Below are 24443 nucleotides of genomic sequence, written 5' to 3' on the forward strand. Positions count from 1 at the left end.
TCTCTCCTCCAAAGGTCTCACCATACTCTCAAACACTACCAGCCGAATACACAAACTCCCCTCTTCAAACAAAGACTCCACAAAATAGCATATATTGCAATATAATGGCAATATAATTACAGTAAAATTAAGAATACCAGTAGGCTAATACCAATACAGAATCACTACATATAAATAACAAATTTTTGTATTTTGTAAATCTAGGAAAACAAAAAGTTTAGATACAAGCCTGATGAGTCAAATAATGAATGGCTTCACCCAAACCATAGAAAAAAGGCAAAGCAGGAGATTTCACATTAATGATTCGGAGTACTGCACATTTATGAGACTTCTGATTGGTTTTATCATTTCCGTTTTCAAACTAAAATCGGTTTTGCTTTTGAAGCATTCAAGGCTTACTTGCTGTGATTACAAGTTGCAACATCATTTGCCATTCAGGCCAGACAAAGTTAGTGGAAGCCGGACTTCAGGTTACTGTCTACTATAGAGAACTAAAAATACTTCAACAAGCTACTTTATCCTGACTTTGACATCCCTTTGTAATATTTTTGTACTAAATCCTTCCTTTAAGCCTCCCTGAAATTGTGGGAACCCCAAAGCATCGGGGGTCCACAAGCCACTGCAGATGGGCGCTCCAGCATTTTATTATTTGACGTCCATGTGTCCGGTGGCAACACACTGAATGGAGGCTATATAAGAGCCCTGCAAATGATTCAGATCTAAGTGTAAGGTGCTACCTATTTACAGCTTCATTTCAACATACAGTATTGGTAAATAATGCCTTCTTCAGAACGTACTGTAGAACCATCGAGGAATGTTTTCAACATACTTCACAATTAGGAACTAAATAGTTACGACTGAACACGGGTCCACCAAGTAAAGTAAATCAAGACAAGAATATTTACAGTACAAATTAATAGATGGTATAAACATTTGAAGCTCATCAGTGATTTTTCATGATGGTTCCAGGGAGAATGTTATCAGGGGCCTCTGTAGAAACTGTATCTTAATGAGTGTACATGTAGGCTGGAATGGATTGAAAGATTGTTTGTGTATGTGTGTGTGTGTGTGTGTTCTTTTTATGTGAGAGTGTGTGCGTGTGTGTGTCTCTGGAGCATGAGTGTGTGAGTGAGAGCAAGTTGGAGAGAAAGGGAGAGAGGTGTTCACATTTGTGTGCATGCGTTTGCGAGAATTTCAGATGCACTTCCTTCTCTGAACCCTGCTGGGTTCCTCACACTGACCAGAGCAGCTGTTCCTTCACCAGTTCATGATGCAGTTTCTGTTCAACGTCATGAAGTACACCTGACTGCTGCCTCCAGACCGCACAGAGGCAAAGAACACCTGAGGAACACGATGGAAACAGAGGACATGTATATGTCTTTGAATTCAGTTGCTATTAGTGACCTTTGGCTACGTTCAGACTGCAGGCAAATCACACTTGTTTCTCAAATTAGATCTAAAAGACAGACTGTCTGCACTGTTGTTTGCAAGTAATCAGACTGGATTTGTGTCCTGACATCACCAACCTATCTGCATGGGCTGCTGTGGTAACAACTTAGTCATCAGTAACTACATAGCAATGCCTGTGACGAGTCTTTCCAACGCAGAAGCATGACAAATGCATCATTTTGTCCTCCAATTTATTTTGGTGTCTGCCCACAGACTTTTGTTCTTCATGTTGTTCTCTTTAGCATTCTGCTGGTAGCAGCATGGACCTGCTCAGCACTCTGGATTTGACATAGTCATTGGTCGGTGTGTTCAAAGACACTTTAAAATCCGATTTGAGTAGCCAGAGTGCCTGGACTGAGACGCATCTGCGGAAATTTGACTGGAATCGCATGTCAAACCACCTCCAAGACCAGATTTGCAAAAATCGCATTTTATTTGTTTCATTGCTGCCAGACTTCATAATTCAATCTGGAAATGCCAAAAAACTGATTTGTCCTGACAGTCTGAACAGGGCCTACACTTCTGTGTCTGTATGTCTTACCTTGTCATTTCTCTCACAAAGGAACTTCAGCCTCTGAGCTCTTTTGTGCATGAAGACACCGTCCAGGTGGCCGGTCTCCACAGAACGAATCTCAATGGCCTTTTCTCCCCATCCCATGATCTGATTTGAGCAGATATGAGCTGCAAGGCAAAATGTAACATTAGTACTAAGCAAGCAGTCTATACAGAGGATAACGCCACTTTTGTCTGTTGACTGGATTTGACCCGCACCAACAGATGTGGGCATCTCGCCCCACTGTAGAACCACGTCCTTGATGATGCGTCCATAGGTGTTGACATAGACGCCCTCGTCTTCGTAGCACAGCAGCATCTCCATGCCGTCTGAGCTGGGCAGGAACACAATTGCGTGCGGTGTCACATGGCTCTGGATCTGTTTGAGATGAAAACAGAAAAGTTGAGCTCCTGTAGGTTTCACATCAGAGAGTAAATTATTATTCTCATTTTATTCTAATAGATTTGTCATCCAGCACCTGTGATCTGCCCCCCAGCTCTTTTTTCACCTAGAACCAAACCTGGAAATAAAATTAAGGAAAATTCCACCTGCAGCTAACCTTATTTGCGGCTCACCCGCCAGGTACTTAGCCCAACCTAATGCAGGACTCTTATTTCGCTTCTCTGAACACAGTACTGTCTGACAGCTGTACAACTTACATGAACAGGAATATAAATGTCATAGTTGTTTCCGGAGTCCACGTCGATTGCGTGGAAGCCTGCGCAAGACCCATAGATGACCTTCAACCTCTGACCCTCCTCCACTGTCAGGTCGACCAGGACAGGCCTGTGTGGCAGGTCTGCAAAAGACTGGTTAAAAGGAGTGGAGCGGGTTTGAGAGCAGAAAGTGAGTGCGAGAAGATAATTAACTCGAATGTACTTCTGGTTGACTGATCTCGCATAACTAATCCAGCTCATAGGAAAGAGGAGACTTACCTTGAAGGCCATGAATTTGTGATAAGGTTTGGGCGCCCAAGCATACACTTCCACCGCGTTCTTCAGAGCAATCACCAGGAACTTTATCCTCTCATATTTCACTAGATAGAACAACCACAAGGCCATCTGACATTAGATACTTGTAATCAATAATTCACTGTGCCAAATGCATCTATGAGAATTTACTCAGAGTGGAATAGACAGTAGTGATAAACAGCCATCATCTGTCACTCACCCACTTTGTAGTGCACGCAACCCTCCATCTCCCCCACAGTGGTCCAGCCCTGCTTCTTCTCCACCTCAGGGTCATTGTGGAGGATCTTGTTCCTCAGCCAGGCCAGGTAGTAGACACGCACCTTGTTTTTCTTGCCTTAATAGACACAGTTTGAAATCAATTACAAAGGAGATTAACATCAGTAATTATTGAAATGCATGTAAGATTTGGAGGGAAGAAGCTCGGAGTAATATAGATATAATTATTTTAATATGAAAATAGATATTGTCTGGGATTTTGTTTCTCATGGTGTTGTAATAGACAAACCACACCAACATCAAAGAACTAGTGGCGATGAAGATCAAATGCTGCATCACCTCATGTCGCCTGTGTCTTGGCTGGATAGTTGCACCTGAACACACCGTAAAGTAGGGGTGTAAATCACCAGCTTAATCACGATACGATATTATATCGATTTGTTTGGATGACGATACAATGTTTGCCGATATCACAAAGTTTGTCACGATACGATTTTGATTCAATTCAATTCAGGAGCCTGCGATCGATACGACGCGATATCATATGCCCATCTAACACAATCATTTACTTTCAACTCACAAAAACAACTAGAATATGATTTGACCATTTTATTTCTGAGCTCTGTTTGTTGTTTGAGCGGAGGCGCGCTTGCCCAGAAATGGTGACACAGACGTGCTATGTGAATTTCAAAATAAATGTGTATCTTTAAGATGACGATATGGATCGATGTTTTCATTTTGCATCGATATAATCGGATTGTTAATCAATGAATCGATGTATCAATGTGGATCGATGTATCATTACACCCCTACCATAAAGACTACAGCCCTCAGCCAACTAAAGCATATGTTCTGAGCCTGCGTGAAATGAAACAACTCCTCATACAAGCAGGTGGTGGTAGTCTTGGTGTGTCAGGGTCATAACTTAAATGGTCTTTCATAGACTGCTTTACTTTGACTGGCACAGATTTCTTAGCTTGAGTTTTAGCTGTTCAAACATGTTGACTGTTATCAACATTACTAAAGATTGATTCACAAAATGCTGCTGTGTAAATAAACATCAAATTATTCAAACAGTGTGTTGTAACATATTGTTATTTCATTTTTCCTTAAAGTTATTTGTCTGAAACCATTGTGACAATAGCTCTTGTCAATACCTGGAAGCCATTACACAGTGCACACAAATAAAAACAGCCTTCCTGTGACTTTGAAGTAAAAACGCAAAGCAAAACAATCACTCTGAAGGCATCTAGTGTTTGAAGCTGTCTGTACTTTTGGCATGCGACTACTATCTTTAATGGGACGCCAACCAACTGTATTGAGAGCAGGCTGGAGCTGAGCAGCAATAATGACCTGATATGGTGATGAGCAGGTTGAGACCCTCCAGGACGTCCATCTGTTGGAACCTGCGGGAGTTGATGAGAGGGTAAACCTTGCCCTGACCACTACGGTCCAGCAGCTTCAAACCGTTCTCTGTGCCCACCAACAGGTTCACACCTGGAGACACACACATGCACAAATTAAAAGCTTTATTAATTTTGCGTAAAATGACGGTAATCATTGCCTTTCCTATAGCAGCTCAAGCTATTTTGGCTGTACATCTGTGTTGTAACTCTTGGTATTTAAATTTTGTATGCTTTCATTTCCCATTATCATTTTCACATGATAACCTGCCAACCTAACACCATGATCTAATTTTATTTAGAGAAGAATCAAAAAAAGAGCTTTAATTAATTAAGTGATATAGTTGAGTCATGCAGTTTGGCACATTAAAAAACAACTCTCAGATAATGTTTTAACACCACAAGTCATCACCTAGGCAAAGTATGATGCTTATGGAAAACAGCTTGTGAGAAGAGGCTGGAAGAGATAGAAATGACTTTGATGGTGAAAGCAGAGACACCATGTTGTCTTATGTTGAGTTATTAATGTCACAATATTTTCAGTTTGTCATATTTGCAAACTGAGCCCTGCTGGAGCTGACATATTCATTTTCCCCAGATACTGAGCCAGAGATAAGAAGGGTTAAAATAACTTGGCTCTGATGTTTTGAGTTTCCATCCAGAGCCTGGTAACTCCAAAAATAATCCTATTTTGAGTGATTAGTTAGTTTAAGGGATCTGACGTTGCTTGGTGCTGAATATTTTCTGCATTTACACTGCAACTGTTCTCACCCCAGAGTGCAGCACACAGGATCTCAGAGTTGAACCTCTTCTTGTACTTGCGGATCTCCGGTGTGTCATTGGGGGGGCGTGTGTTGGTGGGATTGACGTTCACCATTGATCCTTTCCTCACCTCCATCTTCAGCTGCTCAAACCTGGAGCCTAAAGAGGGAGGTCGTTATGGAAATGGCTTAATTAAGGAAGGACGATATCAAAGAAGGGCAAAATGGCACAAAATTTGGAATTAGACACAAATGTCCCATTCATCCTAAGTTCCCTGTGAGGGAAATTAGTGGATACAGTTTTAGAGAATAATGTGATGTAATTTTGTTATTGTACAAATGTTCTCTTTATCTTAAAAAAGCAAGCAAAGCATGACAAGTTTCTGACTCACCACTGACAGACATGTTATCCCCAGTGCCTCCTGGTGACTGGTACATGCCCAGATCCACAAAGGTGGTGAAGGAAGACTTGCCAGATGCTTTAACCAAACCTCTGGACTGATACTGGTGGAGTACAGAGTGTGTATAAGTTGAACAGTGTAAACATGTCTGTGGAAAACTGACATTTTCTGTGCCTATGTGTCATTAAAGCAACACTTTCAAAGCCTATAATTTTGATGATTTTCCACTAACAAGCTGAACAGATCAAATTCAATGTCTTGGTGGACATCATGGCCGCAATGAAGGCAGATAGGGAACACATAAAAATAAACCAGGAATTTAGGACTGATATATTTAGCAGCAGTAAAACTTACATCATAAACAGAGTCCTTCCCAGGGGAGGAGTGAGTGGCTGAATCAGTGGGGGAATGGGAAGGCTGCACCACATCTGGCAAGTTAGTGTATCCATTATGGCTCCTCTTCTCTGGGGTCTTTCAGGTAAGAGACAAGCAGACACCCACACAACTCCATGTATTACATAACGTCAGTGACAGCATTGGATCTAGGCTACTCTGCTGCACCAATTACCAGGATACAATCTGTATGGTTTGCTCATCACAGTAACCACAAGACATGACAGTTGTGACCAAACACGCTTTAAGAAGTCATGTTCTTAACACAGAGAGAGACAGCCTGTTGTTGTGTCTTACAAGTCGCTGATGTGCCACTGTTATTTAGATACAGCTTAAAAGACCAGTGTGTAAGATAAAGGGAGGTTTACTGGTACTGCAGATTTCATCCACCTTAAACCTCCTCCTGGTTAAAATTCCTTCAGTGTTCATTGTTCAGGAGGTTTTTACCAGGAGCCAAATCATCCACAGAGGTCTCTCCCTCTCCAAAACAAATGGTGGTTAAAACTGGTACAAACACTAAACGTCACAAATCAGTGTTTCCTCTACGCTGTGTGGCATGCCACAGACGGCCCACTTGCCTACCACCTGCAAATGTGTGCTCACCTATTTTCTCTGATAACTTCATGCGTGCTATCCTTATTTCTGATCCAGATGTTAAGGAGGTGTTTTACCATGAGCCAAATTATCTGCAGAGGTCTCATAGTCTCCGGAGCAAACAGACCACGTGACTGAAACTGGTAAAAACACTGAATAAAGCAGCTCTTGTTGCGGAGGGCCTGCTAACTATGGTGGCCAATGCCAAAATGCAAATGGCCCTATCTTGAGCCAGTTTTTGGTTTGTCCATTCCGGGCTACTGTAGAAACATGGTGGTGAACATGGTGATCTCCGTTGATGAGGACCTGCTCCCTATGTAGATATAAACAGCTCTCTCTCAGGTAACGAAAACAAGTTGATTCTTATTTTCAAGACATTATAAACTAAAGAAAATATACTTATGTCTGTCAATATATCTCCCTAAATCCTACACACTTGGGTGACACACATGCAGGACTACCCACTGTTCTACTGTGACACAGCTGCTTTGAAAACTTTCTTTAAAAACAGCCAATTCACTGTATGTGTGAAAGTAATGGAAATGCCTCCTCTTCATATGTACTGTATATTTGTCATTTTATTTATAATGCGAGACAAATTAATAACTCCATAGCTTACCCTGGCATTCAGTACCGTCACTGAGGCTTGGCACAAATATTTGAAGCTTGCTGCTTATTCAAATGCATCAACACAAAAAAACTATTGCACTTCAGTGAAGTTGACACTTCCCACATTCAACTCATCGTCAGCCACCGGTGAGATGTATGCTGTCTGTCACTGAATCATATTGATGTCTCTCCAAAAATCTCAAAGATTTATACCAACTTAACACTGGGTGGCTTTAGGCATATACAAAATAAAAAACAATATTCAGCTGCAACATTAATGACACGCAGTTGTCATGGTCCACATTTGGCTGATCCTGTGAGCTTCCCAGCAGCACTATGTTGCCTTAAAATTCTGAACCAACAACAGATGTGGAATACTGAAGCTGTGGCTACATAATAATATAGCCTATTCATAGCAAACATGTACTGTACGGTATGTCTGCCTCCTCTGACTAATTTATTCCTGAGTGCTTTTTGAACAATGGTGCAAAATGTTGAATCAACAAAGGTGCTCTTCAGTGAAACTTGACAGTCATCGCTGATGTTCTATGCATGTTAATTATTTCTGCTATCAAACTTCATTAAGAGTGCAGTGAAAATGGCTCCACGTAATCTTCTTCATTTGGTCAATTATGTGTGTAAATAAAAAAAACATAACACCAAACAACCAAACACACCCAGTGTCCTGGTCCTGCTACTTTGTAATATTCTCTAATGTATTGCACTGACTTTCCATCAATTCACAATGCATTTTGAGCATCATTACATACGCAGATGACTCACCCTCTGCACCAGCATGGTCTGATCCCCATAGCCTCCAGCCTGCTCTCCCTCTCCCCCCTCGCCCTCGTCTTCATGAACCACCATGGTGTTGACTGAATCAGTGTCTGCGTCCCTGTGACTGAAATCAATCGAGGAATAGGAGTCAAGGATGACCTAAGACCCTGAGCTTGATAATGAAGAGTGAAAAGAGAGTACAGCAGTTTTACAGCAAGTACCGAATACTTTATTTAAAAGTAAACCTGACACAAAATACTAATATGTGTCTCCTGAATTGTTAGGATTCGTAGATGTTTGTGTTACCGATCTGTGGGGCTTTCTTCCTCCTCTGCTCCCTCGCCACTCTCGCTCTCCTCACTGCTCTCGCTGCTCTCTGAAGAGGACGAGTAATCGTTGGCCTTGACCGGGGGCCTTGGCTGCTCCTCTGCACGCTCCTTGGCAAAGAGGCCATGATCCTGCACACATACATCACCATTTACTTTAAGAAAGCATTGAAAATGTTTTAAACATAATCTCAGCTATCAGAGACAGTAGCAAATAATATACAATCCAAACACAACTGAATGCGAGGGTTCGTATGAGGGATGGGCACAGAAACAGTCCAAATGTAAGTCCATACACAAAACTCCTAATACTCTCAGAATTCAGCCACTTGGTGACATTTTGGGATGATTTTAAGGCACGGTTACAAGGCCTGTGTTGAGTGCAGGATGTCCACATGATAACAGAAAAAACACAAACACATTAAAAAGGCCTTTATGTAAAGAGCTGCATGTCATTCAAAGACAAAACATAATTTACCCAATAAATGAAAACAGTGTAGAGCATCCATGCAATTCATTTTGTACAAACATGTACTACAACCACTGTGCGCAGATGCATGCATGGACACTGAGCATTGCATAACACACAAGGACACCATGATACTAACCTCCCCTATAGCTCTCTTGTAGCTCTGCACAATTGAGGTAGAGTCAACAAACAGCGATTTGAGAAGAGGAGAAATATGAAGGGAAACAGCAATAGTGTGCAGCACATACAGAGTAAAGGAAAGGTAATGTGAGGGGGAAACCTACAGTATAGCTAGGAGACAATATGTCACTCTACAGAACAGGTGTGTTTGAGATTAAACTGAGCATGTGTGCAGAAAGCTGGTGCTGCGTTTTTATTTTTACAGTACAATACTATGTGTTGCACACCCCTACAGTAATGTTACAACTAGTATTGTAAGTAGGGGATACTGGAGAGACAGCTAACATAATGTCTGTGTGAAAGAACCACTTACAGCAGGGCGTCCAGGGCGGGAGGAGGTGCGAGACTCCCCTGGCTTATGACGACTATCATGGGAGATAATGGGTGAATCCATTTTGGAGGAACCTGCAAATAACAACGTAGTAGTGTGGAGTTATAATTCTGGTATCAGACTTCCTTCACAGACAGTCTGCAGAGAAATAGCACTGGGGAGGCAGGGACTCACTGAGGATGCGATGCCTCTCTAGAGAGCCAGTCTGGGGCAGATTGGATATGATGCTCATACTGTCCGATCTCTCCCAGCGATCATTGCGGCTCAGATCTGGATTGCTGCCATGAGGATACATTGAGGATACACATCAGTTATCTGAAGTCCATCTACCACCATTTAGTAGGCACTAATTTAAGGAAATATCTGATAAATCATTTGGTTGTCCTCTGTACCTGGCTCGTACTGGATGTCTTATGCCAGACGTCAGGTTAGTGTTGAGAGCTGTGGCAATAGACGCTGTCCTCTGGGGAATCTGAGAACAGCATCAAAATCTTACATTTACCAGTATTTTTGTAAAAAACAGTAGCATAGAAAATGACCAAAGAGTTTCTTTTAAACCCGAATACCACCCTTAATAAACAGCAGTAATTTCCTAAAAGAATGGCCTGTCATCAAGTAGGCCAACCATCGTCAGGAACCGCCATGCACCGAAGATGCAGTGAAGATTTTAGTTCAATTAACAACCTTTAAAAAGGTATTCACAAAAACGTAATCCTCGACTGGGTAAGAGTTTTCCCGAGACGTAAGCACCGAGACCTTTCAATGTCAGTCTGCTAACTGTAGTCCAGCTAACATAATATGTGTGTGTAGATATGGGAGTCTTTATGAAAATGACATGCAAAAACCAGCCACTAGATCTCACCTTAGGTGGGAGTTCCACATCTGGCAGGCGGATCCAGGGGCCACGATCATCTCTGATTTGGTGTACCTGTGGTGCCGGGGTTTCAGAAGTGGGGTCTGAGTTTTGACGCACCAGCTCTCTAGAGTGGATGGGACGGGGTGTGGGGGTAAGGGAGGGATCCTGGGTGGGGAATGCGGACATGGTCTTAGTGGGCTGGTCACAGAGGGACTGGGAACGAGGGACAGGGGCAGCATAAGGCTTCAGTGGAACCAAGTGAGCCATCTGGAACTGCAGAGGACAGGAGCAGCAGCAGCAGCACACCAGGAGGAAAGAGCAGCCGAGCGGAAGAAAGAGTGCACAGGACAGTCGGAAAAGCAGGCCGAAGTGGGGAGGAATGCAAGGTTGGAGATTTTTTAACGTGTAGGGACAAAGTAACCCCAGATGATGTGTGGAGAGGGAAAGGAGGGAAAATGAGAAAAAAAGGAGTAAATAAAGGAGCACAGACAAAGAAGGATAAAGCAGCTTAAGAATTAGGGGCAGAAAGGAAAAAGCAGTTGTATCTTGCGTTGTTTTGAGGTTTTAATCCACTGAGTTTTAAACACCCACCTTTCCTTGCCCCCCTTGGGGTTCAACAGGCCTCTGCATTGGTGGGGTCTGAGCAGACTGGACCACTCCTGACTGGCTGATTGAGTCAGAGCGCGACTGGATGGCAGTGTCAGAGACAGTGGTGCAGATTTTGGGTGAGCCCTGTCTGTTGAGCTTACTCCGCTCCTCCACCTGTAAGAGGGATGACAGAGAAAGAAGGGTGTACTTTGCAGGAAGTGTACAGTAGTTTGACTGTGGTGTGTATTGCTTCAAATGTAGGTTACACTGCTACCTCACGGGCCCAAGTCGGTTTGTTGTTGGGCTCCAGGTTTTTGTTGTAGTGGTAGAGCTGGGGCTTCTTTTCTTGCTGCTGTTGTTGCAGAGACACCAGGTAGGCATGCTCCTGCTGCAGCTGCCTCTGCAGTCGCTCTGACTGACGCTGTTCCTCCAGCTGCTTGCGCTTATACTCCTGGGCAAAGAAACACACTGCAGTCAAGCCGTTGCTGGACTCAGACTGGACACAACAGACAGGTTAAGCCGGTCGTGACCGAACCATTTGTAAACAGGTTTGTGTATTAAACTGATCACCACTGGTTTCACCTACTGAGTTAACAAATATTTTGGGCAGACTTTATCATCTCAAAGTGTGTACTCCTATTTTTAGTACAGCAGTCAATTACCCACCCACGTCAGAAGGATATTGATCGTGTCTTTAGCTAAACATTTTGTGCTGTATATTAAACAGACAGTGATAAAAGTGAGTCAGTTGACTTATTGGTTTTTCATTGTGTCTCATAGCCTTTTGATGGCCTTCATGCTCATAAGAAAAGACAAAAAAAATCACAGAAAAATGAAAAGTGTTTCAAACATAAGTCTGTCAAAGTCGCAAATTAGGAAATGTCTCACACAAAGTTACACCTGAAACAATCTTAAGTACACAGAACCAAAATTAACTTTCCAATAACGTTAAATGCTTGTTTTCCTTTGTTCCTATTCTGCAAATCACTATGGGCCACAAAGCAGAGCAGCAGATTTACAATTCAATCCTCATATGATGCTCATATACGGCCCACATGTTCAGGGCAGTGAATGAAAGCCAAACCAAAATCCTTCTGACAAATGATTGTGGTGTTCCTCCACAGAGTGAAACCCAGCCTGGCACCTGGAGAGAATGCCTCACCCAGGTGCTTCTCTGTGTGGGAGGAGACTTTTGACTAGACCGAGGACGCCATGCAGGGATTACAGTAAATGTCTCAGAGGGACCTTGTTTGAGCTGCTGTGGAAAAGGACATCTAGGCTGCTTTTTCCACCCTGACACAGATATGTAGCTCCTGTGTGACGTGGATATATTATTATTATTTTTCAAATGCAAACAGACAACTTATTGTTATTATTATTGTTGGCACCACTGTTGCAGATCAGCTGGATCACTTTCAGTTTTCCTTAGAGCCTCGCAAATAATGACACCAATATCTGGGTTTCAATCAAAAACATCAACAAATAATTGTCCTTTTATGCACAGCAATCAACAAAGGTAATATAGGTGAATGGGAAAAAAAACACCCTCTTCTTAATATCAATTACAACAAACGAAACTAAAATGAAACCTCCTGATGCCGGCTAACGAAAAATAGCACCAGAAAAGGTCATTTCTTTTAATCAAGACTTCACATTTCCTGCAGCTGCCCATCAAAGCCGTCCAGCAGTTCCTCTGTATTTGTGCCTTTTGTCTGATTTTATTAGATTTTTTAGAGTTGATTTAGTTTAATTTTATTCACATTCTGCTACATTTGTTACTGTCCTTATTACATCAAATGAAAGGCGCTACGGGAAGGCCATTACTGTGAACCAGCTGCATGGAAAGAAAATATTGGATTATTACAGTTGATTAAAATCACCGGAGAGGAGTTCATTACAGGTAGCCTCGCGTCACCAGGCTCTTCACGTACGGCGAAGAGCCTGGTTTCCATTCACTCTGAATTTTGTCTGGATTCTGGTTCCGGTCTAGAGAGCGGATCCGGAATTCACCAAATTCACCAAAGTAAAAGTGTTCACCAAAGTAAAACTTTAAATTGTGGCGCACCATCGAATTCCACATCCGGTCTCTCTGGCCCTGGTTGTGGTCCCTTACCAAAACGGCCACTAAACGGCCCCAGACTAATTACAGGCACTTTTGTAATGACTGCATGGGAGGGGTTGTATATCACGTGATCCTGCAATACCAACCGTGGCCACTATGCCAAAATTGACTCCCAACACTGTTCCTGGAGGTGTGCTGCCCTTGAGCACGACACTGAACCCTCAAAACTACTTCAGGGACACTGTCCCGTGGCCCTGTGCTCTGGTCTCGATGAAGATATGCATATACACAGGAATAAGGGCTGAGCAATGTTTTTTTAATTATATCGATATCCTGGTATTTAGATATTGTCTTAGATTTTGTAAATCATCATATTTTAAGTGTTGAGTACTCCATATTCATACTGAACGTGTAAGTGCCCCGATTCGCCAGTTGTCGTGCTAGCAGTTGCCTGGCCCTTCACACCAGAGGCGCATTTCTCCGTACTGGTCAACAAGTCATTCTGCTCTGCTTTTTCTTTGTCTGCTTGTGTGTGTATGTGTGTGTGTGTGTTTGCATTTAGACACAACTGACAAATATGTGACACAAGCAAGCATGGACTGCTATAACTTATAAGAATTGGATCATTTATATTCCTTATATTGTTCACAACAGATAATCAGTGTGTTGTCTTGCCAGACTCACTTGTGGCTTGCAGAGAAAATAGACCAGACGCCAAAACTATCACTGCACATAATGAGCCGGCGACGGAGTGCGTCATTATATCCACATTACTGATGATTATTTATCAAAAATCTCATTGTCTAAAAATGTTGTAAAAGCACCAATAAGCAAAGCTAAAAATATCGTTGTAACATTGATATTGAGGTAATTTTTCAAAAACACAGTGATATTTGATTTCCCCCACAGAAATTATGGCTATGTGTAACCTTGGAGGAATATGTAGAAAAACTCATCTCAGCTGCCTCATGCATGCAGCAGTAAGGACTGGGTTCCTTCTCCCTACAAAAAACTGGAACAAAGATCTAAAACTATAGCTGAAACCAAATGACAGCATCTCCTATGCAACACAGAAGCTAGCTAAAACAAAGATGTCAGGAGTGTGACAATTCACTGTGAGCAAGATATCCACACACACACACTAATAAACTGAAATCTGCCCAAAACTGCCCCCAAATCTAGGTCAGTGAATGCCTTTTCAAGACATGCAGTACTGTGGAAGCTACACCCATACACAGTAACATGAAGCATGTTTGCATCAAGGTGCTGCGTCTACAACATGAAACTGCTTATTTTGCTACAAATACAAGTAGAGCTTTCGGAAACTGATCGTTGAAGTATTCAGCTGCCTTTTCCTTCACCTAAAAGCATCCACCCCAAACACAAGCAGACACTGCAGTGTTTGATTTGACAAAACACTACAACACTGTGTTTCCTTATCAGAATCGAGGGACTAAAGACAGAGAGGTTTTGTGTGCGGCACAGATTATAAACCCGGAGGCAATTTTGTGATTTGTGATATTAGGTTATATAAATAAAACAGACTTGACAAAAGTCAGTTTTACAGACATTGCACTCGATATTTTTCAGCACTGATCAATAAATCTTCACTGATGACGTACTATAATTGAGAGGACATGGAAACCTCTACAGTCAGGACAAGAGATGAAAAAGGAGTGTTGAGGACTAGTTACCATAAGCAGTGCTTGTTCCTGAAGCAACTGCTGCTGAAGGATTTCTAATTGCCGCTGCTCTTCTTCTAACTTATGCCTGATAAACTCCTGAGGGAAGGTGAGGGGGCAGAAATGACAGGCATTAGGGTGGTAAAAAGAGAAATGAAGGTATAAGGGGGAGGGGTAGAAGATAGAGGCACAAAACAGATATGTAATATCATCTCAATAAACAACAGACACCATGTGTTGTACTGCTAAAAATCAACAATTCTAACACTGAATTTAATTCTAACACTGAAATATGCACCAAGTTGTCAGAGACAAATAAAAGTTAGCATTAAAACATAACACCACTGTTCAGCACTACTTAGAGATTGTGATAAATCATTAGATTGAGGATTATTAAAACACTTAGCAGTGTATCGTGATTGTTGTAAGCTACCATACTAAGATAAAAATCTGTATTTGGCACCACAAGGTGATGATGCTATGATGCCAGACTCTTGTGTTACTGAGGGTAGACTGGAAACAGAGCACAAGAGACGCAGAGAGCTCACCCACAGAAAACTCATCTCTGAATAAATACACTAATTTAGACCCTTGCTGCTATGGCAACCTACTCGTGGAATTTCACCACCAGAGCAACTTGCACAGTGTTGCTGGCGGACACGCCCACACTTCACACTGATTGGCTGAGTGCATCCCCACATCTCCCGTGGTTGGTTACCTGCTCCCTCTCAGCCAACCTTCTATCTTCCTCCCGTCTCATATCGTCGAGTCTTCGATGGGGACCTTTTTCTTGCTGCCTCACCATCTCTCGCTCTTTCCTCTGTTGCTGGGAGAGAAGGGTGACAGGAAAAAGAGGAATGAGCACAGAGGCTATGTTTGCACAGGGGAATTTATAATGGCGGGCCTGCTTATAAGAAAACCCTCCCTTGTTTTTAGTGCAAAGAGCTGGAAAAAGGAAATAAAGGGAGTAGGAATGCAGGGCAGAGAACAGAGGCTTTGAGTCATTCTCACAAACACATACACACACACCTATTGCATCCTAATCATTATCAAAGTGTGCTGCTTTGATTCAAACTCACACTGACCACAGTTATTCACTTTTGGCAGGGAGTAGTCTTTATCTGCTATTTTTTAAAGAGACGTTAAAACAACACGGTTTGTTCTTTGTGGTGAAATGACACAAAGCACACAAAGCTCTTGTCCACTCAATTGTTGTTGGCACTTTACAGTTGAACAGAGAAGCCAGAAAAGATAGAGGAGGAGGTGGTGGTATATTAGGGGAGTTCTATCTCACTGCAGTAAAATACTTCAGCAAATCTCCACAATAATTTTGACAACAATAGCAATATCAGTGTGACAAAGTGTGCCTCATTCAAATCCCACATCACCCGTTAAACATTTCAAAGCTGCTGCCACTTTGTCAACTCACCAATGAGCTGAGTTATGTAGGTATGTCTTTCAAAATCCTCAGCAACATACAAAACCTTTAATCAAATAATGTTAAAGCGAAATTTCGGTTTATTTCAACCTGTCTCCTATCGTCCTAAATTTGTTTCAAGTGACTAGTGACATAAAAATAATAGTTAGCGTGTTAGCCGTTAGCCTAGTAGCGTCAGACCTGTTAAAACGTAAGTGAACGGGCAACCTTCAAGTGCAAAGTTAGTCCACTAAACAAGCTTTTTTTCCACAAAGACCGCCTCATATCGTTAGGATAAATGTCAGAGAACATATAGAAAACAACATGTAAACGTGTTGTCTTACCTTACCGGTGTGCTGCCATGTTTGTTTACCATCTAGCTCTGCTTTCCAAAGCGCTGCTGAAATATCGCGAGAACAAGCAGCGATCTCATACCGTGCCTGAAATCTTGCGAGAACAAGCAGCAACAGCTGGAAGGCAGAACCGGACAGTAGCCTGAAAAGTTGATTCATTTATTTTATGAAAGATTTATAGAATAATGGCTGACTTTTTGCCAGACTTCGACTTTGTGGAGGAGGAATTTGATTTTGCAGAGTTTGATGGCCGCCCTTATTTATTTGAGCCAGAATACACTGACGAAGAGCTTTGTGAAATTGAAGAACGGAGGAGGAGAGAGAGAGAGGCGCAACAGGTAGAGGACGAGAGAGGAGGAATGGCTGCTGCAAGGCTGCGTAGCTCTGGAGATTGGTGGTGTACCTGTGAATGCTGTGCCCCAGTGCCCACAGAAGAGGAATGCCTCTGTTGCAAGGAATGGGACCTGTTGCAGCCTTATTTTCAAGGTCTGGATGTGACCGAGGACGAGACACCTCCATCTGGAGTAGTATCCAGCTGGGCTTTATCTAGAGCTCGCGAGATATATTTCGGCCGTGCTTTGGAAAGCAGAGCTAGATGGTAAACAAACATGGCAGCACACCGGTAAGGTAAGACAACACGTTTACATGTCGTTTTCTATATGTTCTCTGACATTTATCCTAACGATATGAGGCGGTCTTTGTGGAAAAAAAGCTTGTTTAGTGGACTAACTTTGCACTTGAAGGTTGCCCGTTCACTTACGTTTTAACAGGTCTGACGCTACTATGCGCCCCGGCTGTATCTAGGCTAACGGCTAACATGCTAACTATTATTTTTATGTCACTAGTCACTTGAAACAAATTTAGGACGATAGGAGACAAGTTGAAATAAACCGAAATTTCCCTTTAAGTAATGTCTGTGTTAAAGGAGCAGTGTGTAAGATTTAGGGAGAATTACTGGCCTCAGGGCAGATTTCAACCAGCTGAAACTTCGCCCAATTAGAATTCCTTCAATGTTCATTGTTCAGAATGTTTTAACCAGGTGCCGAATTATCTGCAGAGGTCTCTTCTTTTCCACAACAAATGGATCAGGTGATTAAAACAATACAGCAGTTTCATGTAGCAAATCAGTGTTTCTTCAATGCTGTGTGCCTACATTTCCCTGATAATTTAATGTGTCCTCACCTTATTTCAAATTGAGACATTCAGGAGTTTTTTTTTAAGTGAGCTAGATTATCCACAGAGCCCCCTCCTCTTCAAAAAAAATCGGACCCAGTGATTTACACAAGAAAAAAAAAAACAAAAAAAAAAAAAAACAGGATAAAGAAGTTTCATGTCACATGTCAGGGTTCTTCCGACACTGCTTGTCGTGGAGGGGCTGCTAACCACGGTGGTCAACGCAAAAACAGAATGGCCCAATCTACAATCTGTTCTAGGCTGCTGTAGAACCATGGCAGTGAACATGGTGATTGCTGTGGACAAGGACCTGCTGCCTATGTAGATATAAATGGCTCATTCTAAGGTAACGAAAACACGATTCTTATTTTCAGATAGTTATACACTAAAGAAAACATTATCATATTATGTTCCATTTCTTCAAATATATCCCCTTAAATCCTGCACACTGGACCTTTAAAGTGTTACCTCGACCCTAAAAATTAAATCAAAGCATCAACACAAACTCTGTAATTTGATTCCAATTCCAATGTCAGCCAATAACAAATCATATCTAACACAATGCCATGAGTGCCATGTTTCCAAAGTTTCCTATGTTTGTTTGAAACATGTTGTAACATGATGCAAAAAATTACCATGATAATCTGACTCAACCAGCTGATCAGTGACCTAATTACTTATAAAAGGCTGCAGACTGTAAAGCAGAGCTTTCCTCAAGGCTTCTTTCCAGACGCATAGTACAGACACTTTGGCAGCTCTATATCACATAAAACTTTAAAGGACGTTCCACTGGATGTGAAATATTGGCAACATTACAAGTGTAAATCAAGACTTTATGCCAACTCCTACAGTATCAAACCAGTAGTTGTACTGTGCAAGCATTTACCACCAAAGTCAGTGGGAATTTGTATTTTTACATACAGTGGTTTGAAAACATTGTTAACAGCATTACAAACCCGCCTGAACCAACATTTAGAGTATCAGACTTTGGAGTAGAAAGTTTGTGAGTGATAGTAATTTAATAAAATACAGGACAGGCTGATTATACTTCACTGGTGATCTAGATCTGGGATTGCCAACATGAATAATTATCATGTGTTTCTGCATGGACGTTTTAACTGTGAATGTTGTGCAAATCTTTTCTGTCATTACACTAGGTTTTCTTTTAGCTTCAACACAGCTACCTTAGCTAGCCTGTTTATATTCTTTGACCTTAAAGCCATAAAGATATACACAGATTGTAAAAAAAAAAATAGCATGCATATTGTTTGTATGCTTTAAGTCACAAAACTGGGCTGTCTATGCAGTAGAAGGACACAAATACTTTTAACATTAGTGCGGTATGACCAGAAAATACAGGAAAAAGGGCTATGGCATTTGCTTTTGCTGATGAGGTAGAAAACCTACAGCTACCACAGTGCACTGTGCCGCACTGAACCAATAAACATCCAGCTCTTCTGTTTTTCCACAGGGAACATTATGGTGACTGGCTGGTAACGATCTCCAATTATAGTTGTACAGTAAACTAAAATGTGTTTCTGAAAACCTTTGAGGTGAGAAATAGGCAACGCAGTAACAGACAGGTTCATATCTGCTTAGTTTTACCATTTGATCTCAGTTTTTCAGTCTCTGTTTTCACAATACAGTAAACAGCATGGCGTCCATTTCCTATTCATAAAACTCTTGTATTACAGCTAAACAGTGCACTAAAATAAGTTTCTTAAGACATTTAGGGAGAGGCAAGATTAGGCAACACAGCAACGGACTCTTGGTTTATATCTAATCAGCTCTGCCTAGTTTTACTGTTTGATCTGAGTTTGCGAGACAGAGAGTGCCTGTGGCATGTGGTATAACAAACGAAAAGCAAACGAAAATGAGGAAGTACAATCTGTAGTTCGAGCACCAAGCCTAGAGTCAACAAATATCCACCAGATGATGTGATTTGAGCTGAGAGATGAGCAAGGAGATCTGGGCGCTTGTAAAATGGAGGGACTATTTACCACAGTTCATTTACACATTCTACCCACACTGTTGTGATACAAAGCTGGTTGAAAATCGGCAAGGTATCCCTTTAACACATGCAGCCTCCAGGGCTGTAATGTGTTAAAGAGGCAGATTAGTGATCTTAGTGTAGAGAAAGTCTGACTCTTGAGCCACTTACGCAATGTACTAATTTCCATACTCCATAAAGGTGAAACTACATTTTCACAGTTTCCATGCATTTTACAAACTTCATACTCAACATCTTACTCTAGGCTACAAAATCATCTCACTGGGGGCAAATGTTTGCAGAATTAATAATTCATACTTGCATTGCAAGGAGCTGGACTCTTCTTCACTTTATATGATCTCACTCTGTTCCCCAGTGTTCACAGATTTATAGTACCATGAATGTTTGTGAACAAAATGTCGAAAAGGTTCTGTGAAAATAACCTGAGCCTTTGTCGAGCCCTTCCAACACATAATGTAGTCATGGAGGCTTTGAGCTGGTGACAAAAACGACAGGTCAAGTGTACTGGTGTGTTTTACATGTTGCGCGAAGGCCTCATTTCCAAATTAAATTTAAGCTATTCAGACATTGTTACTCTTATATGTTGTTTCATTCTGTTATTTATGTTCATAATTCATATAATCAGAGGCCAATAATAGAAGGCAAATCATAACTGCTGTGCACTCTTGACCAAAGCAAGAAATGGTAATCCATATGCACAATAAAGTGCAAATAAAAAGGCAAGTCGTTGGTGGATATAGGACAAAGACAAGAGCAGAACCATTACAGACAAGGAACCTGATATTTTCGTTGCTTGGTACAGTTTTGCTTTGAATTAACAATGTTCTGCCTGTTGCATAATGTATTAGAATCATGAGCCTCTAGCAAAACGAGCAGGATTACAATTAATTACAAAATCAAGGTCAACGATGGAAATAACGTGAAAGACACAATTTTTCTGTCCTTAACAACATCTAATATGTTTGTACTAAAATGTATTGAATGAATTAAAACCAACATCAGACAAGAAAAAGTTGGACCACGAGGATGTCAGCTTGAAGTCTGTTATGAAAATGTGGGGTTAGTATCTGACACTATGAATGTGGGTGCATCTTAACTACAGACATTTCATCATTCTCTGAAGAAGAGAGATGATTTATGCATAGGTGGTACTTAACTTCAAAAGCAAAATTGCTGATACTCAACCTACATTAGAACCATGTCCCTAAAACATAGCTACTTTTTTTAAATTGGGTATGAACATTGCTCTGTTCACAGTTTGAGAACTTTTTATTCCTTCCTGCTTTTCATCACCAGCTCTGAGTTTATGCAGCATTTTATTTAGCAGGTATCAGACCTTAAATCTCAGCACTGGGTGCAGTGTTGCGCAATAATCTTGGGGAAGATCTATGTTGGTCTCAACACGTTTTCTATTGTCCTCGACGACGGGACAACATTAGATTTGAGCCTTGCTTTTTAGCCTGTGCATAACCGATGTGACACAAAGGAAAACATCGGGCACTGCCATTGGTGAATGCAGGGGTTAAAGCAAGAAAAAAGTTTGTGCCTGAAACATGGAGCACGGAAGATTTGTGTGCCTGAAATCTGAAATCTTTTCCCAAGCGGGGGGCTCGGTGTTACAGTCACAAAATGAAGAAATAGAAATGTATGTGTTGCAAAGGAACGTGTTTATTATCAAGACGAACAAAAAGATTATATCTTTAGTAGTTACTTTTCAGATTAAACTTTTATAGCATAATGAGTTTATAAATAATGATTAAACTTTCAGTGGTTACCAGACTTTTTGACTTATAGCTCCTACATCTCTTCTTTGCCTTGGTGCTATTTATTTTTAGAAGCTAAATCATTTAGGCTGTTTGCAAAAGTGTATCGCACTTGATGTGAATTAAACAGGCAGCTACGTCGAAATTTCGCCTCTGGGCAAGCATGTCATCATTGAAATGGATCACTTCTGCCCGTGCCGGACAGAAACTTCGCCACGCCGAAAATCCGGTGCTGCGCCGGAGAACTTTAACCCCTGTGAATGTCATCATATTTATTGATAGGCTAATGGCAGTCAACAAGGCATATATCGGTGGATGCATCGGTGCAAAGTTCAAAAATATAAACACCGACCAGCACCTCTGAAGCTCACTAACTAACACACTGTATGTTCTTTGACTAATCCATACAAACAAGAAGTGTAAAAATGTCAAGTTGAAGTGTTATGAAGAGTGCTGTAACCTTTCTCTCTTGGCACAGGGGTTTGTGCCTTAACTTTACTTTTCCATATGTTTTGATCTGTATATGCAATGATTAAAAAAGATGGCGTCTTATAATCCCATGAGTGATGGGCCAAAGTTGTGACACTAAAATAGATAAAAATGAATGAATGAATGGTTAGAGTTTTAGAGGTGCTGTCACAAGTTTTTCTTAACTTTGGGGAGAGTGAGGCTCGCCATTTCCCGCTGCTTCCAGTCTTTACGCTAAGCTAAGATAACAGACCATTTTCACGGCAGACATTTTGACTTGTCACAGTAGGAAAAGCACACAGGTGAAACTGGAAACATAAATGAAGGCTCAGTTTCATTAGGTGGCAACGTAAGCTATTCCACTAAGCCTGCATGCACAATACTGGGGCCTCCCCTAAGTGGAATACAGTTATCATTAATGTTTTTAAATACACCTGTGCTTTCCCTACTATGGCATGTTAAAATGTCTGCCTTGATGAAGGTCAGTTGTCTCCTGAATCATATTTAGCATGCAAATACGAGACTCGTATCATTTTGCTCACCAAACTCTTGAATAGAAGCTTATAAGCATATTTCTAATAACGTCAAACTATTCCTTTACAAAGCAGAAATTCTCTGGTTGATCATTACCTCTTCAAGTCGGCGACGCTGTTCCTTCTGCTCTTCAATGCGTTTCTGCCGGTCATGCAACAGTTGCCTCTTGTGTTCCTCAGGGTCTCTGCGCTGAGCAGCTAGCTGGGCCTGCTGCCTCTTGTGAGCCTCCGAGCGCTCTTTGTTCTCCTGCTGCAGACGCTGGAAGTCCCGCCTCAGGGTGGACTCACCGGGTACATTGAGGATTGAACTGATGATGAAAATTAAAGACATTTGGGAGAGGATTTTGGGGAACGCACAGAGAACACAAGTCAAAGATTGGTACTATTTGCACAGAGAATATGAACTGCGGGTACCTTGACTCTCGGTCATCTCCACGATTTTCATCCTCTTCATCACTACCACTGTACTCATACTCTGTTTCTTCTGTAAGAAAAATGAGCATAAAGAGAAGTGAAATAGTTGGGGTAACCTACAGTACACTTCAGTTGATCACTGACCATGTAAAGACAATGTACCCTGGGTATCTCGTGCGCTTACCCTTCTCTCCCCTTTTCTTGCGTGTACGGTCAATATGGTCTTTGAGCTGAATTCGGACCTGACGCTCAGTGGGCTGGTCCCTGATGAAGGAGTGCTTGAGAAGCTGCTCTGTGGATGGTCGGCTGGTATATGTCTTCACAAGACAGCCTTCTATAAAGTCAATGAATTTCTTGGACCTGGGAGGAAGGGGAAGGTTAGAGGACAATGAACGAGTGAGGGAAAGTGGAAGGGTGAGGAGGCATGGACGGTTGGCAGCTGGGCTGTTATCGCCCAGAAGAGAAATTCAGGCGGGACCCTGATGCGTTGCGTTAAATGATCAGTGGGTACGGCTCCAGAGAAACCGGTCCCTTATGCTGTGTGACTGTGTCTAAGAATGTTGTTTTTCATTTTAACATGTATTTACATGATTTTTTTTGGCTTGACTGCAACAGCTGCTCCTGCACTATGGCACTAGAACAAAAGTCCCTGAGTCTGTGACTGTGAATGCCGCCACTTTCTGTTTCAAATTAAAAGCCCTCTAGCATTTCATACACGGTTAAGCCATAAACCAGGTTTTGACCTAGTCTTGTTTTATGAATCATAGACAGAGTATTTTGAATGTTCTGAAGATACAAAATCACTCCGAGTAATTTTTTTAGCATATACAAAACACTCAAATGTATGTTCCTGTTGCAAACTATCGATATAATCAGCTGACCTGTATTGTGCAGTGATCCATTTCATTCTGCAATGTCTTTACAAAACTAATTTGATTGTCAGAGGAGCTGGCAGCTGCAGTGAACCATGTAACAGTACATACACAATTCTGTAAAACTACTTTACTACCAGTTGTTACTTTCTTCTAACACAATTTCTCTGCAGCTGCAATTGAAATATGAGCACAATAATATGATCATTAAATACAATTCAATGCACTACAATGACAATGCAGTGAACACTACCTGTGTGAGGTCAATAAAGCACAAACAGTGTAAACAACAGCTGTTGAGTTCATGCAACTGTTTGCATATCTTATTTACATTATGTTTTTGTATCCTCATAACTGTTCATTTTGAGTTGCACAATACTGACAGACATCTACTTTATGATTGAAGTTATAAAAACATTGTGAAAGAAACATTCTGAATGCAGTGGGACCATAAACTCTACTAAGTGGGTCCATTAACAAGCAGCAGGAAGAGTAATGGGAGCAAAAAAATAGGGTAGGAGAGAGAATATGGCAAATTAGTTTAAATGACTTCAACTTCTTGTCTTGCTCATATCTGTCTCAATATTGGGTATTGACAAAGTAATCCCTCTCACACTTTGAAACCAAGTGAATAACTGCTGCCCTAAAAGTCTTTAACGATCAAGGAACAGATGCACCCAAAGTAACCTCAAGCATAACATCTGCTTTGAGAAATCAGATTTTTCTCTAATTTTGCATCACTTCTTGTAGGAGCAACATTCCTTCCATTCAGTGCTGCTCTCGTTAAGTGTGTTTATATGCACTTAACCTGGTTACTG

General features: G+C 41.5%; 1 protein-coding gene across 6 annotated transcripts in view; it reads right to left on the minus strand.

The window, feature by feature from the left end:
- Positions 1-347: 347 nt before the first annotated feature.
- mink1 (misshapen-like kinase 1) overlaps positions 348-24443 on the minus strand; it is a 35849-nt gene continuing 11753 nt past the window's right edge. The window contains exons 9-32 of one of the 6 annotated variants that reach the window (XM_033610397.2): positions 22938-23113; positions 22754-22823; positions 22437-22647; positions 15340-15447; positions 14634-14720; positions 11152-11328; positions 10881-11051; positions 10296-10454; positions 9826-9905; positions 9608-9711; positions 9416-9507; positions 9062-9085; positions 8434-8585; positions 8134-8251; positions 6109-6225; positions 5746-5857; positions 5364-5513; positions 4543-4686; positions 3173-3307; positions 2938-3038; positions 2662-2811; positions 2221-2380; positions 1991-2130; positions 348-1341 (exon numbers count right to left, since the gene is read on the minus strand). In XM_033610397.2, the coding sequence (XP_033466288.1) occupies positions 1258-1341; positions 1991-2130; positions 2221-2380; positions 2662-2811; positions 2938-3038; positions 3173-3307; positions 4543-4686; positions 5364-5513; positions 5746-5857; positions 6109-6225; positions 8134-8251; positions 8434-8585; positions 9062-9085; positions 9416-9507; positions 9608-9711; positions 9826-9905; positions 10296-10454; positions 10881-11051; positions 11152-11328; positions 14634-14720; positions 15340-15447; positions 22437-22647; positions 22754-22823; positions 22938-23113 (3022 nt within the window). In that variant the 3' untranslated portion in view covers positions 348-1257. Of the gene's footprint in view, positions 1342-1990; positions 2131-2220; positions 2381-2661; positions 2812-2937; positions 3039-3172; positions 3308-4542; positions 4687-5363; positions 5514-5745; positions 5858-6108; positions 6226-8133; positions 8252-8433; positions 8586-9061; positions 9086-9415; positions 9508-9607; positions 9712-9825; positions 9906-10295; positions 10563-10880; positions 11052-11151; positions 11329-14633; positions 14721-15339; positions 15448-22436; positions 22648-22753; positions 22824-22937; positions 23114-24443 lie in introns of all 6 variants that reach the window. The other 5 variants (XM_033610392.2, XM_033610373.2, XM_078172638.1 and 2 more) reach the window with 5 other exon arrangements.

The sequence above is a fragment of the Epinephelus lanceolatus genome, chromosome 11, assembly GCF_041903045.1.
Source record: "Epinephelus lanceolatus isolate andai-2023 chromosome 11, ASM4190304v1, whole genome shotgun sequence".
NCBI classification, from domain to species: domain Eukaryota; kingdom Metazoa; phylum Chordata; class Actinopteri; order Perciformes; family Serranidae; genus Epinephelus; species Epinephelus lanceolatus.